Raw genomic sequence first — 16,729 nt, forward strand, 5'->3', positions numbered from 1 at the left:
AGTCTCAGAGAGCATCCAGGCAGTGAACTTCCATCCTGGCTGCACATTAGAATCACCTGGGGGCTTTTAAAAATACCGGGGCCTGCCTCACCTTCCCCCACACTGCGCCAGTAAAAAAGATCCTGAATTTGCTGGTCTCAGGAGAAGCCTGGCATTGGATAGAGAAGCACTGATTTAGGACAACAGTAAAATGATGGCAACATGTTGAAACTAATAGACTGTAACAGTTATGTATGTACACTGAAATACGTAGAGCAACCACTAGAAAAACTGTGCAGAGAGATATATCCAAAGAAACAGAAAACAAATGACCAAATGGCAGACTTAAGCCCTAATGTATCAACAGTTAATGTAACATAAATGCTGTAAAAATTAAAAGAGATTGGCAGAGTGGATTAAAAAATGACCCAATCACATATTGTCTACAAGAGATTCACTTCAAATATAACTATATAGGCAGGTTGAAAGTTAAGAGATGAGTAAAGATATATCGTGCAAACATTAATTTTTAAAAGCTGGAGTGGCTATATTAATATCAAGTAAAGTAGATTTTAGAGCAAAGAGAATTACCAGGGATAAAGAGAAGCATTACATAATGCTAAAAGCGTCAACCAACCAGGAAAACATAGCAATCTTAAATGTTTGCACATCAAACAATAGAACTGCAGAGTGTATGAAGCAAAACCTGATAAAGCTGAAAGGAGAAGTAGACAAATCCACAATTATAGTTGAATACTTTGACACCCCTCTCTCGGAAACTGACGGAACTACCAGACAGAAAAGCAGCAAAGATGTAGAAGAACTGAACAGCACCATCAGCCAGCAAGATCTAATTGACATTTATAGAACCCTCAAGCTGACAACAGCAGACCATACATTCTTTTCAAGTGCTCGTGGAATATTTGCTAGGATAGACCATACCCTGAGTGATTAAACAAACTTCAACAAATATAAAAGAATTCAAGTTATACTGTGTATGTTCTCTGACCATAATGAAATCAAAGTAGAACTCAATAGCAGAAAGATTACTCCCCAAATCTCTAGGCACCGGAAATTAAACAACATACCTCTCATGCTTCTCAGTAATCAGTGGGTCTGTAATCATCTGTAATTAGTCAGAGTTCTCCAGAGAAACTATATCTATCTGTCTATCTAATCTATACACACACACACACATATATACATATGGGAGAGAGAGATTTATTATGAGGAATTGACTCATGTGATTACGGAGGCTAAGAAGTCCTATGATCTGCCATATGCAAGCTAGAGACCTAGGAAGGCTGGTGGGTGTACTTCCAGTCTGAGTCCAAAGGTCTGAGAACCAAGTGAGCTGAATATGTAAATCCCAGTTCAGTTCAAGGGCAGGAGAAGACCAATGTCCCAGCTCAAGCAGGGAGGCAGGAAGAGAAGAAATCTTCCCTTCCTCTGTTTTTTGTTTTATTCAGACCCTCAGCAGATTGGATGATGCCCGCCCACACTGGGAAGGGCAATGCCTTCTTCTCAGTCCACTATTTCAAATGCTTATCTCTTCCAGAAACACCCTCACAGACACACACAGAACTAATGACTAACCAGACATCTGGGCACCTCATAATCCAGTCAAGTTGACACATAAAATTAACCATCACAGGGTCAAAGAGGATATATCAAGAGAAATACCAAAGATGTACTGAACCGATGGAAATTTAAGATAAAAGATGTCAAAATTTGTGAGATGCAGCTAAAACAGCACTGAGAGGAAATTTTATAGCACTAATTTCTTACATTAGAAAAGAAAATCTCAATTATCTAAGTTCATGAAAGTAGAAAAAGAAAAGTAAAACAAACCCAAAGAAGGGGGAAGAAAAGAAATAATAAAGAGTAGAAATCAATGAAATTGAAAACAGAAAGACAATACAGAAAATCAATAAAATGCTTGTTCTTTGAAAAGATCAACAAAATTGATAAACCTCTAGCAAAGCTGACCAAAAAAAGAGACACAAATCACCAGTATCAGGAATGAAATGAGATAGCACTACAGATAACATCAGACATCAAGATGATAATAAAGGAATACTATGAACGACTCTTTGCACATAAATTCAACAACTTAGATGAAATGGATCAATTCCTCAAACACTACGAACTACTAAAGCTCATCCAATATGAAGTAGATAGTCTGAATAATCCTATTACTATTAAGGAAATTGAGTTTGTAGTTGAAAACCTCCCCCAAAGAAACCCTCAGGCCCAGATGTTTTCATGGGAGAATCCTACCAAACATTTGAAGGATTAGCACCAATTTTATACTCTTCTAGGAAAAAAAAATTGGAAACACTGCCAAATTCATTTTCTGAGGCCATTGTTACCACGAAGCCAAAACCAGACAAAACCAGTACAAAAAACAAAACTATAGACTAATACACACAATGAACATAGAGAAGAGAAAAAAAAAATCCCCAACGAAATATTAGCAAATTAAATTCGGCAATATATGAAAAGAATTATACACCCTAACTGAGTGGAGTGTTTTTCCCAGGAATGCAAGGCTGGTTCAATATCTGAAAATCTACCAGTATAATTCACCATATCTATAGGCTAAACAAGAAAAATCACATGATCATATAAATTGATGAAAAAAATCATTTGACAGTATTCAACACTGATTCATGATTTAAAAAATACTCTCTGCATATTAGGAATAGAGGAGAACTTTCTCAACCAGATAAAGGGCATCTACAAAAATCCTATAGCTAACATCATACTTAATGGTAAAAGACTGAATGCTTTCCCCCAAGACCAAGAACAAGGCACGGATGTCTGCTCTCACCTCATTCAACATAAAATTCTTTCTCTGAACCCTGCCCTTCCTGAGAACCCATGTGATGAATGAAAATTTGAGGCTCTAGCCTCTCTTCTGGAGAGTTGGGTCCTCAGACTCATCTGCTCATTCATATAACTTTCCAGAAAGCACAAGAGAATGCAAAGGAGTTCACCTAATTTTATTATGCTGAATCTGCTCTAATTTATGTTAGGAAAAAGCAGACTTTCTAAGTTTGGAACGTTTGTAAATAACACTGACTTGTGACACACCAATGTCCATGTGTGCAACATGGAGGCTGAGAGCTGCTAATGTAATCCTGCCAGGAAACTGAGGCCCAGAGAGGGTGAGTGACTGGTCCAAGATCACACAGCCAGGTATGGGCAGAGTTCAGAGGTCTTATCTCCAAAGCCAGTCTCCCTTCTGGCTTCATAATAATGCAGTGAAATCACTTCCAATATGGGACTTGATCACATTGACATTTGTCTCTGTCACTGCAGTCGAGCTGTGGCCCAGGACACAGGGACTGTCTGAGCTGGGCTGTGACTTCTCCAGGGCATCGTGAGGTCTCTAGCTGCTCTGAGGGAACAGCCATACTGATGTTCAGCCTCAGTTGTGAGGCAAGGTCGCCAAGGCCAGAAGCCCTCGGCCCAGCAGCCAAATTTCAACCCGACACCTCCCGTTACAAGGAAACAGGAAGCCCGTCTGCCCTAATTACAGTTGACAGCAAGCCTCAGGCTGGTCTTTCATAGAAATACTCCCATTATGTAAGGAGGTTACATAAATCATCTTGTGATGTCCGCGTCATACATCCACAGAGGTGCTGGCTGGACCACTGTGCCCTTGCCCCCAGTGTAGCCTCTGTACGTTTCCTGAGCGGGGGTTGCTGGACAGTACAGCTGATGTCAGAATGTAATCTACAGGCCCTTATTTTCACATTCCCTGTCATCAAAACAGACTCCTTGCTCTAATCCACTGTTTGCAAAATAAGTAGAAAGTATGCATTTGTGTGTGCAAAATCAATCTGTACTCACCACACGCTGCTGTCACTGTTTTACATGTTGGACTCCCACACACTATTTCTTAATGGACTTCTCTGCATAAAAGCAGTTTGAAAGCGCACTGCCCCAGATCACCTCCCTAGGTTCCCTCTGGCTGGGCTGGCACAAGACATGGCCCACTGCCTCCTTTAGCTTTTCAGTTTCAGGCTGCACCGGTGTCAGCTAACTCTAGAAGAGGACCATGTCAGATGACATCCAGAGATTCTGGATGGGTGGTCCCTAGTAGTTTGTTTGGGAAACCAAGGAAAGTTAGGGTGTCGTTCGTTTCACCGCTGGATGGGCCCGAAGATGGATGCTTAATCATCAAGACAAAGTTGATCTCTCCCCGCCAGTAAGTTGCCTTGGGAACAGGGAAGCAAGCGAAATGCGCCCATCCTTGCACCCTCTGGTCCTGGCACATAGTAGGTACCGAATGGAGTCCCTCGTGATGAATAGCGTGGATAAACTTGAGGCGGGGTTAACACGACTGGGATGTAGGAGATCCATGGCAATGACAGCAGATGGTTGGGACGGGACCCTCAAGTTCAATTCAGCACAGCTCACTTGCTTTCAACAGAGCTTTCTAGAGCCCCTGCTGTGGTGCGGGGGGATGCAATTGTGAAAAAGAGCTTCCTGCTTTCAAGGCACACACAGTCGAGAAGGAAGGAGCACACAATTTCTCATCGAGTGCAACCATGGCAGCCACAAGGGTCAGTCATGAAGGCCTGCTCTGTGCCAAGGCCATTCTAGGCACCAGAGATACAGAAATGAACGGGCAGACAAGCTCCCTGCTCTCGTGGAGCTTGCCCAGGCAAGGCTGGGAGGGTGGGGCAAGCAATGAACAATAACACTAGACAGGAAGCAGTCGCTTCCAGTCCAAAGGATACATTCTATTCGGTAGGATGGCCAAAGTATTTAATTCATGAAACACTTAATGAGAAGCTACTCTGTGCTGGGCCCCAGTAGGGGTCAGATTCCAAAGGGCCTTTTGTGTTAAGCCAAGGAGGTTAGACTTCATCTTTGAATCTGTAAATGGAGGGATGGGAGACGGTGTCGTATACAACGCTGGCAGGTGGAAGTCTTCCTGGATGCTTGAGCTGGGCCTTGAAGAATGCTGAGGGGACAGGGTTGCCTGAGTTGGGCCCAAGAAGCAGAAGCCTGAGGCTTGTCTTTGGGTGTGTCACCAGCTGTAAACAGGGAGAACAATTCACTCCCTGCACAGGACCGGGACCAATGAGAGAATGACCGTGGAAGGACTCTCTAGAGGGAAGCACGATCATCATTAGTGATGTTTTTCCACCTGTCTTTACGGCCCGTTGGAAAATCACGGAGAAGCCTTCCCTGGCAGGGGTCACCGGCAGCGCCAGAGGCCTGGCCTGAGGCCTGGGGTGCGGCCGCGTCCACGTGGGGCCGTGGACCAGGTTTTCAGGCCACAGTTCAAGCCACAGCTGGCCCCGCTCCCCTCGCCTGGTCACCGATAGCCACGGCTCCCATGTTCCTGAGTCGGAAGTTGAAAGTCACATTCCAACGAAAGGATGCAAGAGCTGAACCCAGGACTTGATGTAGAAAATCTGGTCTGCGAGGCCTCCTGACAGCTCAGGGAATCAGCGAGGGCTGGTGGGACTGACACGGGCTTTGTACACAGACAGTCCTGGCTTCAAGTTCAAGTTCTGCCGGTTAGTAGCTGCGGGGCCTTGGGAAAGTAACTGCACCTCGTGCTCCTCCTCTGTGACGGCCACACGCACACCGTCGGAGCCGTCTCAGGGCCACGTGAGACGGCGCACGTGCATGCATCTCAGTGCGAACCAGATGCCCTACAAGTATCGATTGTCTTCACCCCATGTTTTTCTCCCTCCCTTCCCTCTTTCCTCAAAAAGCATTTGGTGGAAGAACAGCCAGTGTTGAGAGCTCTGGAGAGTTTCAAAGATGCAGACTCAACTCCCACGGAGCTCAGGGACTTGCTGGGGACGAGGGTCCATTACTGGCTGAAAAGCAAGGGGATGCTGTCACAGGCAGGCAGCATCAGGTGGGTTGGAGTGACCGCAGGTGCCCTGGAGTCTAAAAGGAAGCCGAGATCTGAGCAGAGTGGCCCGAGAGCATCTCAATGCTCTTAGAAGGGAGAAGGCGTTCCAGAGAGAGGGGCAGGCGGGAGCAGACACGGAGTGTGCGGGAGGCCAGGCAGGAATGGGGCCAGTGTCCCAGCAGAGAGTAATGGAGAAGGTGTCTCCTGGGCCGGCGCTGGCTTATGGAGGAACTGGAACGCACATCAGACTGGCTGACCCAGCCTCCACCGGGCAGCAGGCAGCGGGGAACCGTGATGAGAGCAGTTCCAGAGCCTAACCTGGTGACCTCAGGCATTAGAGTGTTTTCTCCAGCCGTGTGTGTGCAGGGCATTTTGGAGCAGAAAGGGTGTTTCTTGCTTCTCCCAGTCAGGGTGGGCTGGGTTATGCTGCAGAAACAAGTAACCCCTAAATCTCAGGGGTTTACAATGACAGTGGTTTAGCCCTCAGCCACACAGACGCTGCTGCAGATACGGGCCAATAATCCAGGATGCTCCGGTCCAAGGTCACCTTCATCTCAGCAGCAGGGGAAGAGGGCATAGAGAACAGGGCACTGGCTCGTAAATGCCTAAACTGAATTCTCCTCCGAACCCGTCATTCTGCCTGTAGAGACTCTCAGGCCACAGAGGAGGCGGCTTGGAGCCCAGTGCTGTGGGCAGGCGCCTCGTGCTGGCGGTGGCTGCCTATTGGCCAGCAGGAGGGGGTGGGACCACCACTCCCGGGTAAGTCCTCCTGCCCTGCCAGTGCTCCCAGTCTGGGGGAGTGGGAGCCTTGGAGAGGAGTCCTTGGCATTATAGGTTGTATGTCAAGGTGTGGGTTGGTGTCAGCTGGCTAGGGACAGGAGGAGAAGGTGGCAGAGGAAAGGGGGAAAAGAAAGGAAGAGGAAGGAAAGGAGGAGGGGAGAGAAGAGGCAGAATGTGGGATGGTGGGGGCCCACCCAGCTGGCTGGCATGGAGGCCTCGCCCATCAGCATTTCCCAGGCAGCTTCCCTCCGCCTGCGGCCTCACCTTCCCCCTGGGCCGTCAGTGGGCAGGGCCAGGGGCTGGCTGTAGGCTCCCTTGCCTGCTCAGAGCGGCCCTGCTTGCGGCCCCGCCAGCGTTGGCACGGTGACAGAAGCCAAGTGTGCAAACTTGTGCCATTGTCCCCAGGCCGGGGGGAGCCATGGAGACTGGCTAATATGACACAGGAAAATGTTTGCTGATGGCAATTCTATGGGCTTTGTCCACCTCTTTCTCCATCATGACGACTCGATTTAAGTCCCTAACTGTTTGACTACAAATGCTAGGGGACCGTGCAACGCCAACCTTTTGTCCGGCCGCACTGAATGGGCAATTCAGGCTTTGTGCAGCTCAATTGAGGAAGCAAACATAAAGACAAGATTCCTGAGAGCTCCAGCTCCCTTCCCATGGATATCCCAGCACCTCGTTAGAGAGTCCTGCCCTGGCTACCTCTCCAACATCAGTGTGCTGCCCGCCCTCGCAGGCCTGCCAGCGCCCGATGCCTTGGGAAGGGGGTGGGGAGACAGAGACGACAGAGGAGAGAGGGAAAGAGGGAGACAGAGAACAGAGAGAGCCACTCAACACTCAGGGACAGCGGGGAAAGCAGCCCGCCCCGGCTCACCCCATCCGATTGTCTGTCTGCACTGGAGCATGGCAGCTGTAGGCCTGGAGTCTGGGGGAGCTTTGCCAGCCCATCTCTTCTGGGCCCAGCCCCTCCTCAATCTTGGACTTTTTAAACGTGCGCGCGCGCGCGCGCGCGCACACACACACACACATACCCGCGCTCGTGCGCGCACGCGCGCGCGCGCGCACACACACAACCCGCCCCCTCGAGAAAACAGGGAACCGAGGTCAAGGGGAGGAGGGGCGTGGAGGCCGAGAAGGAGAGTGGGCTGAAGGGTAGAAATTTACCGGGAAATGATTGCATTTGGGAGCTGTCTTTTTTGTGATGGTCCCCATGGTGACAATTTGTGACGGCAAAGAATGTGGGAACGGGGCGCTGCCGCCTGATTGGGATGCTTTGTATCTGGAGAGGCGCTCCTGATTGGCCTGAGGGGCCCCCCAGCTCCGGGGACTCGTCCTCCATTCAGCCCGCTCGAGGGCTGCACAACTGCCTCCAGCCGGACCACGGAGCTCGCCGGCCGCGCCGGGCCTGGCCCAGGTCTGCGGCGGGGAACCTGCCGGGCCGCCTCGGCGGGGCCCGGGGCCCCGCACCCTCGGTCAGTGTGGAGGTGCAGGCGTCTCAGGCCCCACTGCGTGGGGACGTGGGGCAGGCTGGGGTCTGGGGGAGGGGCGAGGTGCTGCGGGCGGCGGCCGAGGAGGCATGAAATTGCTGCAGATGCTCCTACGGGGGAGTCCCTGCTGCCCACAGCCTGCGATCAGCCTGCCAGGCAGGCCTCGGCTTGAGTGCCAGACGGGGGTCCTGCCTGTCCTGCGTGAGAACTGTGGGTGGAGCGTGGGGACTGAGGAGGGGGGTGGATGCTAGCAGGGCTGGGGGCGGGGGAGGGAGGAGGAGGGCACCGCCGGGGAGACAGGGGGCTTGGCCTCGCCTTAAAGTGGAGCGGTTGCCTCGGCTCAGAGAATGAAAACCTTGCTGGCAGGTTGTGGATGCCGGCGGCGTGGTATGTGGGAGACACAGTGGGCTCCAGCCCCAGCAATGCCACTTGTGGCTGGGTCGCCTTGGGCAAGTCGCCCGACCTCTCTGAGCCTCGGCTGCGTGTGCAGGGCAACAGACCCAAGAAGACGGAACGTGTTTGTGCAGCGCAGATGCGCTGGGAATGCTTAGAGGCCTGAATGAGCGTCCCACGACCCAGGACTCTGTCCAGGGCTGAGGGGTGTTGCGGTGAGCACCACTGTCTGCAACCATGTGGCCTCTGGGGAGGGCTGAGTATGGTTGCTCAGAGAGACTCCAACGGCTGCTGTGTCCCTCCAGGTCAGCTCCGTGCCCTTCCCTGGAGCCGCCAGCCGCCTGCAGAGCCGCCCTCTTCATGGAAAGCCCCGTGCAGCGGTCCCCTGGTGATGGCATCCGACAGCGACGTGAAGATGCTGCTGAACTTTGTGAACCTGGCATCCAGTGACATCAAGGCGGCCCTGGACAAGTCTGCACCCTGCCGCCGCTCGGTGGACCACCGCAAGTACCTGCAGAAGCAGCTCAAACGCTTCTCCCAGAAGTATTCCCGGCTCCCGCGGGGCCTCCCCGGCAGAGGGGCCGAGCCTCACCTGAAAAGGGGGTCCGAGGACCGGCCTGGGAGGCTGCCCCTCGATTCTGGCCACAGTTCCAGCCCCGGCGGGGGTGGGTGCTGCAAGGAGAAGGCGTTGGGGAACCCCTACAGGGAGGAATGTCTCTCTAAGGAGCAGACCTTACACGGGCCGGATCCAGAAGCTGCCAGGCCTGGCCAGGTGCCCATGAGGAAAAGACAGCTGCCGGCTTCCTTCTGGGAAGAGCCACGGCCCACCCAAAGCTACCCCGTGGGGTTGGAGGGGGGACTGGGCCCCAGGGAGGGACCTCCCTATGAGGGTAAGAAACACTGCAAGGGCTTGGAGCCCCTGGGGCCCGAGACAGCCCCAGTGCCCGCATCCCCAAGGGCACCCGCTGAAAAGGAGCCACTCAAGATGCCTGGGGTCTCCCTGGTGGGCCGTGTCAATGCCTGGAGCTGCTGCCCCTTCCAGTACCATGGACAGCCCATCTACCCAGGCCCTCCAGGGGCCTTGCCTCAGAGCCCGCTCCCCAGCCTGGGCCTCTGGCGGAAAAGCTCGGCTGCCCCTGGCGAGCTGGCCCACTTCTGCAAGGATGTGGAAGGCCCCGGGCAGAAAGTGTACAGACCCGTGGTTCTGAAGCCTATTCCCACCAAGCCGGCCATGCCCCCGCCCATCTTCAACGTCTTTGGCTACCTCTAGCCGGGCTGGGAGGGTCTTGGTCCCCACCGCTGGCCTGCAGGGGTGTTGGAGACCCCGGGAGCTCTCCTGGTGAGCAGTGGGCTGGGCAGTGGTGTAGCCTCTTGAGAGCCTTCCCTTTGTGTGTGGGGGGGAGGGGGAGGGCAGGATCGGGGCAGGGGCTTCTCAGGCAGTTGCCCAGCCAGCCCTTGCAGCCTTGGGAGCGGTGGAGCCGGGCTCGGCCGGCCCCTCTCCACCCGGGCCAGAGCCCGACAGATCACCTGCAGGCCTGTGCAGACCTCAGTCGGCGGGGCATTGCTCTGGCCTGCCAGCCGTTCCAAAAGCCAGAGTTACGCACCTGTGCATCTACCACCCACTGTGGAAGCCAATCTCAGTTCTGTTCTTCTTGTTCTTTGTAAATATTAAGACGGCTAAAAGAATAAAGACATTCCTTTTGCAGTTTTCACATCTTGGGTCCATGAAGTTGAATGGTCCCCAGGCCTAGGACATGCTAGCTGGCCCAGATGGAGGGCCACCTACAGAGGCTGTGGGGGAAGCCTGGAGTGGCCCAGAGACCTCTGTGATGTCTGGGGATGGGCACTGGGGCCCAACCGCTCAATTCCAAGGAAGGAGGGTAGAGACAGTTCACGGGAAAGGAGTCTCTGATTCCCCACGCCAGAGCACAGAGCGGGGAAGGTGTGGCTACCCAGAGGGTCCAGACTGCTCTAGAGAATAGGGAGGCTGGGACCAGGGCAGGGGGACCTGTGCTCCTGGCTCTGCCGTGCGATGTGGGGCTGGAGCCTTCCTCTTGGGGCCTCTCTGCCCCGCCTGCAGGATGAGGGGTGGGATGAGAATGGTTCCCTCTGCAGTACCTTCCACTCCAATCACAGCCTCAGGGCAGAGACTGGGCCAAGACCAAGCAGGAGCAGAGCCCCTTGTGGACAAAACAACTGGCTGTTTGACCAAATTGCTCCTTTTTTCAACATAGTCTTTGGTTCTATGTGCATGGGCAAAACCATCACCATCATGATGTCTAGCTCATTCAAATTCCTAGGTTACCTGCCAATGGCTCTCTTCCCGGGCCCGATGCAGTCCCTGGCACACCCTAGGTGTCCTGCCGATGGAATGATGAGGGCCTCTGCCTGTGACAATGCACAGAGGGGGACACTGGTGGCGGGGAGTGGCCCTTGGTTTGGCCCCAATAGTGCCCAAACCAGCAGCCTTGGGAGGTGGGGGGCCGGCAGAGCCAGAGCCCGAGGGATCACCCACATGCCTGTGCAGACCTCAGTCGGTGGGGCAGTGCTCTGGCCCGCACCTCACACTGGCCCAGGATCTGCGCTGCTGTGTGTGGCGTGGCTCCGTGGCTGAGAGCGTAGGGGCTGCCATGGGCGCTAAGCGGCTCATTTCATCAAAACACAGTTCTCACGACCGGGACAGGTGCAGGGGACCAGCCTGGTTGGGGACTACGGCTCCCAAATCAACAGCATACTGTTGAACAAGTTACTGCCCGCTCCGTGCCTCAGTTTCCTCCTCTGTAAAGCAGGGACTAGATCAAAGATAGAAAACAGATACACCCACCACTTCTGAGTCCGAGGCAAGTATCATCAACTGGTCACATACTCTCTCTGTTGGGGCCCGGATATGGCCTCAGAATCCTTCCTAACACAAGGTCCCAGGATTAGTGATTGCTAAGGGCCCTTGCTACCCTGCCTGTTTTTACTCCAGGATTCCCCTGGAGAGGGGCGTCCACATGGAGGGGCAGCTTCACCGGGAAGCCGGTGGGTTTCTGGCGGTTTCTGCCTGATGGTCTCAGAGGACGTCAGAGCCATGAGGCCACGTGATGCCGGCAGGGTTGTCCTGAGTTATTCTCTGGCTCATGCGGTGGGGAGTCCTCAGCCAGAGCCCTTGCCTCAGGCCGCTCTGGTTTTAAAGAATAGAGAGGGGGCCTGGAGGAGGCATGTCCCCTTCTCTCCCCACCTGCACATCATTACAGAGGCCCTGCAGGACCCACTGTGATGAGGCTCGGCCCCTCCACCTTGTACAGCAGGGTGTTAAAAGCTCTAATCTGGGCCCTGCCACCAGCTAGCTGTGTGACCTTGGGCAAGTTACTTACCCTCTCTGTGCCAGAAGTCCTCATCCAAAAACTGTGATTGAAAATAGACCTGCCACGTGGGTAGCTGTGGGGATGCTGTGAGTGCCGGGCACTCTAGTACTTCACAAAGGATGGAAAGCTGCACCAACCCAAAGTCACCTCTCCTAGTTATCTGACGGTGTCTGTAGGTCCTTCCACACCGACATTTCAGTGTTGTTTATAGAGTGGGCAACCCACGGGGACGGGTGCCCGGGTCATCCAGCCGCCCGCACTCCTTCGGAGAAGGAGCTCAGCTCTGGGAGGCATGTTTTCTTGGGGTGCTGCTCGAGTACACCGGGCCTGGGTCCCCACAGCTCCTCTGGGGCTCAACCTTTCCCAGGGGATACCTGGAAGTGCCTTAATTCAAATTCTGAAAGCCTTGTCTGGAAGCAGAAACCTTTACTAAGGTGCCACTCAACAGAAGCACCCGACACCGTGATTTTCCACGTCGAAGCAAGTTGGGGAAAAACACAACTTGGAAAACTTCAGTATTAAAAACAAAGAAACAAAAAACAGCCGCTGTAGCAGGAGCAGCTGCTTCCCTAACCAAGAAGTGAATGGTGTTGTCTCAACATGAAACCCAGGAACTCATCTCCTGCTCACAGGCTCAGATCTCCAGCACTGGGTCAAATGTGCCCCTGCTCACGAAATGAAGACACTTGTCAGGACGTTTACTGTTTGGTGATGCTGTCTAGACACCTCTGAGGCTGACGTCTTCCCAGGAGCTGGATAAGCACAGGAGTGGTGTCTGTACAGTCCTCTTGACAGCAGAGATGGTCAAAAAACGGAACCACTGGCTCAGTGTGAGCACTGACGACTCAGAACCGACCCCCCAGGGGGAAGCAGGGCATTTACGCTTTAGCTGCTGGGTGATTCGGAGGTGCGGGGCTGGGCAAGGCACTGGAGTGGAGGGGCTCTGACCAGTGGCTGCGACTGACTGGTATGGACGTACATCAATATTCTAAGAACCCAAGGCGACTCCTGTGCCTCCCAAGCCGGGCCCCACATCCTACAAATAAACGGTGCTGATGCTGAATCCAGGGGCTGAGCTCTCCCTTCCCACATCTCCCACCACCTCCTCAAGACTCACCTCCTCCAGGGGAGACCTCCCTCAGACCAGCGTCCCCATCCTGCCCAATGCCTGTGGCCCCTGCCTGTTAGGACCCTCTAGGACATAAGGCGACCTGAGAAGTGCTGTAGGTTTGAGAGTTTTGCCTGATACCCAGCCCCACCCCAAATGCCCCCAAACAGCACCTTTCTTCTCTGTCCCATCATTGACTGCCACCCCCTCTGGCTCCCAGGTCAGCAAAGGCATTCTTCAGTCAGGGCTTTCCGTTGGCTATGCACTGAGCCCGCCTTGGCCCCTTCCCCTGGGACCCTGGGGTTGAACATCCCCAGTCTGGGAGGACGCAGGTTTCCTTCGATATTTCCTCAGGATCTCTGAAGCAAGACAGCATGGGACTCTAGCCAAGCACTGCTGGGCTGGAATCCCGGGGATTTGCTGTGTGTACCCAGGCAAGTCCCTTCCCCTCTCTGGGCCTGTTTTCCCTCCTGTACCAGGAGGGAGTGGGCAAGATGTGGCCTAGTCCCCTCTGACTCCTGGCTGGGAGGTGTCATTTGTCAGACTCATCCTCTTCAGGAAGACACTGGGACTTACTGGTTCCATGGCAAGCCAGCGTGTCAGAGCCAGCAAGGCCACCAGGGGCCACAAGGATGGCAACCTGAGGCCCCAGAGGAGTGAGCCGACAGCAGAGCCAGCCTGGGACCAGTGCTCCCAGAACCTGCCCAGCTGCTTGTTTGCCAAAAGCCAGAAACTCCGTCTGACCTCACTGAAGCCTCTCCTGGGGCGGGGGCCGGAGCAGACTCTGAGGAAGGTCACCTGCTCTGGTGTCACCTGAGTGGCTTTAACCAGTCAGGGAAGGCAGCGCCTATGAGTCACTGGGACTTCCATGGAAACAAGGCAATCTCCGCGAGCCGAGCGGGACACAGACGGCGAGAAAGCACTATAGCCGGGCCAGACCTCAGCTCTCTCACCTGCACCACCCCAAATGGGCTCGCAGCTCCTGCCGGACTCCTCCCGCACCCACGTGAGGACAGAAGGATGCAATGGGGGGCACGAGGCTTCCTGTCTCTCAAGTGTGGTGCCTTTGCAAGGGCTGACGATGTCCATCCCTCCGGCGTTTGCTCACAGGAGCCGGTATTTGAATGGTTTTTCCCAGTATCTCAGCTTTTGTAGCAAAATGGGTAAGACGTGAAGACAGTGCCAGGGGACACGTGTATAGGACAAGCCCAGGTGTCAGGAGACTTGTAGGATCTGAGACCCTGTTTGTGATGAAGCTCCAGTTTCCGTGACAACTGAACCGGGAGAGAAAAGCCAACCTTGGCTACTCCAACCACAGGGCAGGAAGCTGCCCCCTCTCCTGGGGCTGTCAGGTCTCTTCTGGTGAATGAAGGACACATTCCCTTGGGCCTTTCAGAAGCCCAAACCAAAGTGACATTATCAGGGGTCCATGTGCCCTGTCCCAGCACCTGCTCCTCCCCCACTCCTGCCAGGAGCTGGGCTAAGGACCTGAGGCCCCGGAGGGGTCTGGCAAAAGGGACTTCACCGGGCAGGGCACCATCTGTGCAACATTTATTGTACCTAAGGAAGCCCTCTGGGACCGAGGTCTCCCCGCCCCACTCCCCTGGGCCACACCTTTGGGGAGAGAGCTCAGAGTCAAGTGGAGAGTTTCCCAGAGCAAAGGGGGAGGGGCACAGGGACACTCTGCAGCAAGGCTGTCTGGGAAAGACAGACTCACCCCCGAAAGCTCTCCAGCCACAGCCCAGAGGTGGCGCCAGGGCTTCCCTGCTGGCCCCTGCCTTCCCCAGACCACCCCAAGTTCTGCCCTGGTCCCATCTCCTGGCCCCAGGAATGGAGCCTTCTGCCATCCCTGATGGCAGAGAAGGTTGGGGATCTCCTCGTCCATTTGAAAACAAACATGGTTCTTCTCCTACTTGACACATTCTGTCCTCTGCCCTGGGCAAAGCTCTGGCCCAGAGACCGGTGAGATCACGGCACTACCCCCGCTGAAACGGAGGCAGCCCACAGCCTCGTCTGTCACCAGGTCCCCTTGGATTTGGGGCCACTGCTGTCCTGACACTCAGTGAAGCAGTCTGAGGAACCACTCCTCCTCCACGTACCCCAGTTACTGGGTGTTCTCATATTTCAGGTATCTAATCAGCCTGCCTGGGAGTGGCAACGTGTCCAAGAGTTTTATACGGTATTTCCCAATGGCTTTTCGAACTTGCAGCCGGCAAAGGTGAGCCAGGGGTCTTGGAGGTTCTGGAAAAAGGAGAGAGAGATGCTGATTCGCCATTTGCAACCGGCAGAGGGTTTGCATCTGTGACCCCTGGTTTGTGGGAAGTAGCCAACCCACGTAGCTGGCTAAGAGAGCGGGTGTCTGGACTACCCCCATGCTCCATAACCCCGGCCCCTGCCAACTGAAAAGACGTCACCCCGCATTCGTCTGCACAGCCCAGGGAAGTAGTAGGGCAGGTACCAAACCCATTTTACAGGTGAGGGCTTAGCGGGGATCACACCTGGGACTAGAACTGGCATTTCCTTTGTCCTGTGCCCCCTCCTCTACACACCAGCCCAGAGCCCGCCCCTCCCCACAGCCTTAGCAAATATGACCTCTTAAGTGCCCCCATGCATGGAATTCAGCTCTGGGCTCTGGGGGGTGCAGAGAAGTCAGGGTCAAGGGGCAGGGACTGGGCAGCTTCCAGCAGGTCCCAGAATCCTACCGGGCTGCCTCCTCCAGGAGGCCCCCGGGATACCTCATTCAGTGGAGTTTTCTCAGCTCGGGGGCAGGGGGAGCGGGAGAGAGAGGTAAGAGCAGAGCCTGATGCATCTAGTAATTCATTTCAGCCCTGGGAACAGGGTAGGTATTTGCTGAATCAAAGAATGCCATTCATTCATTCAACAAACACATGCTGACCCCTTCACTGTGGCTGGCCCCGTGCTCGGGCCAGAGATGCAGGGGTACCCACTCAGGAGCTTTGGGGAAAGGCTTCCGCACCAGATGGCACATCTGAGCAGGGTCCTGATGGGTGGGTAGGAATCTGCCGGGTGAGTGAGGGAGGGAGGCAGGGCATTCCAGGCAGGGGAAGTAGCAGTGCCAAGCCAAAGAGGCCACCGCCACTCAGGGAAGATCAGGGTGCAGCAGGAATGTGGGGGGAGTGGGGGGAGGCCAGCCAGCTGCAGGGCTGTCTCACTAGCTGCCCCATCACGGCCCTGCTGACACTTCCGCTGCCCTCTGATCTCAGGACAGAGGCTGCCCTCTGGGGTGCTCAGCCCTGCTCTCGGCTGAATGAAGTCTGAGCTTGTGGGGAGGCAAAAGTCCACTGGGTAGGCAAAGGACACAGGGCCACCAGGGCTGGTATCCTGGCTGGCTTTGGAGTCTCTGATGTCAACGTCACAGCATTAAATGAAAACGCACGTGGGAAAGTGTTTCGCAGATGGAGGGTGGGCTTTAAAGTAACCGGAAGAAGTATTGGTTAAGAACTATTTGTTCTTCCTGTTAATAAATGTTTGTAGCACACTAAAGGGTTCAGCATATTTTTTTCCCATGGACACAGTTTAGTTGGAAATTACCCTTCCCAGGCAGGGCTTGAGGAGGGGACAGTGAGAGGTGGGACGACATCTAAGCAAGGACCGCTCTATTCTCTAGTGGCCTCTAGTGGCCAGTCACGGTGATGGCAACCAATTATTCATTAATTCAAGGAACGTTTGTTTATCGAGCATCTAGAGTTCCCAGTGAGTGGGCAAGTCCATCCCACCCTCC

General features: G+C 54.0%; 3 protein-coding genes across 4 annotated transcripts in view; 2 read left to right on the forward strand and 1 right to left on the reverse strand.

Annotated features, from left to right (window-relative positions):
- The window catches only part of LOC112408274 (splicing factor 3A subunit 2-like), a 50,134-nt gene extending 41,905 nt beyond the window's left edge, over positions 1–8,229 (forward strand). The window contains 2 exon segments of the mRNA XM_024757858.1: positions 6,513–6,625; positions 7,968–8,229. Coding sequence (XP_024613626.1) covers positions 6,513–6,625; positions 7,968–8,229 — 375 coding nt within the window.
- FAM181A (family with sequence similarity 181 member A) lies at positions 8,016–10,238 on the forward strand. 2 transcript variants are annotated; one of them, XM_024760104.1, is made up of 2 exons: positions 8,016–8,121; positions 8,835–10,238. In XM_024760104.1, the coding sequence occupies exon 2, from the start codon at positions 8,921–8,923 to the stop codon at positions 9,797–9,799; it is 879 nt and encodes a 292-aa protein (XP_024615872.1). In that variant the 5' UTR covers positions 8,016–8,121; positions 8,835–8,920; the 3' UTR covers positions 9,800–10,238. The 2 variants fall into 2 exon arrangements, with proteins under 2 accessions (XP_024615872.1, XP_024615864.1); XM_024760096.1 differs by lacking the exon at positions 8,016–8,121 and adding an exon at positions 8,241–8,346 and having other exon boundaries at positions 8,835–9,799.
- Positions 10,239–14,553: 4,315 nt separating this feature from the next.
- ASB2 (ankyrin repeat and SOCS box containing 2) overlaps positions 14,554–16,729 on the reverse strand; it is a 30,904-nt gene continuing 28,728 nt past the window's right edge. The window contains exon 9 of the mRNA XM_024757866.1: positions 14,554–15,228. Coding sequence (XP_024613634.1) covers positions 15,092–15,228 — 137 coding nt within the window. The 3' untranslated portion in view covers positions 14,554–15,091. The remainder of the gene's footprint in view (positions 15,229–16,729) is intronic.

Source organism: Neophocaena asiaeorientalis, unplaced genomic scaffold, assembly GCF_003031525.2.
Source record: "Neophocaena asiaeorientalis asiaeorientalis breed wild unplaced genomic scaffold, Neophocaena_asiaeorientalis_V1.1 scaffold476, whole genome shotgun sequence".
NCBI lineage: Eukaryota > Metazoa > Chordata > Mammalia > Artiodactyla > Phocoenidae > Neophocaena > Neophocaena asiaeorientalis.

Bases quoted from the DNA above. Each gene is read 5' to 3' on its own strand.
- FAM181A (XM_024760096.1), top strand. From the start codon at position 8,241: ATGCTCCTACGGGGGAGTCCCTGCTGCCCACAGCCTGCGATCAGCCTG. The intron at 8,347-8,834 runs GTGGGTGGAGCG...GTGTCCCTCCAG, and splicing joins GCCTGTCCTGCGTGAGAACT to GTCAGCTCCGTGCCCTTCCC.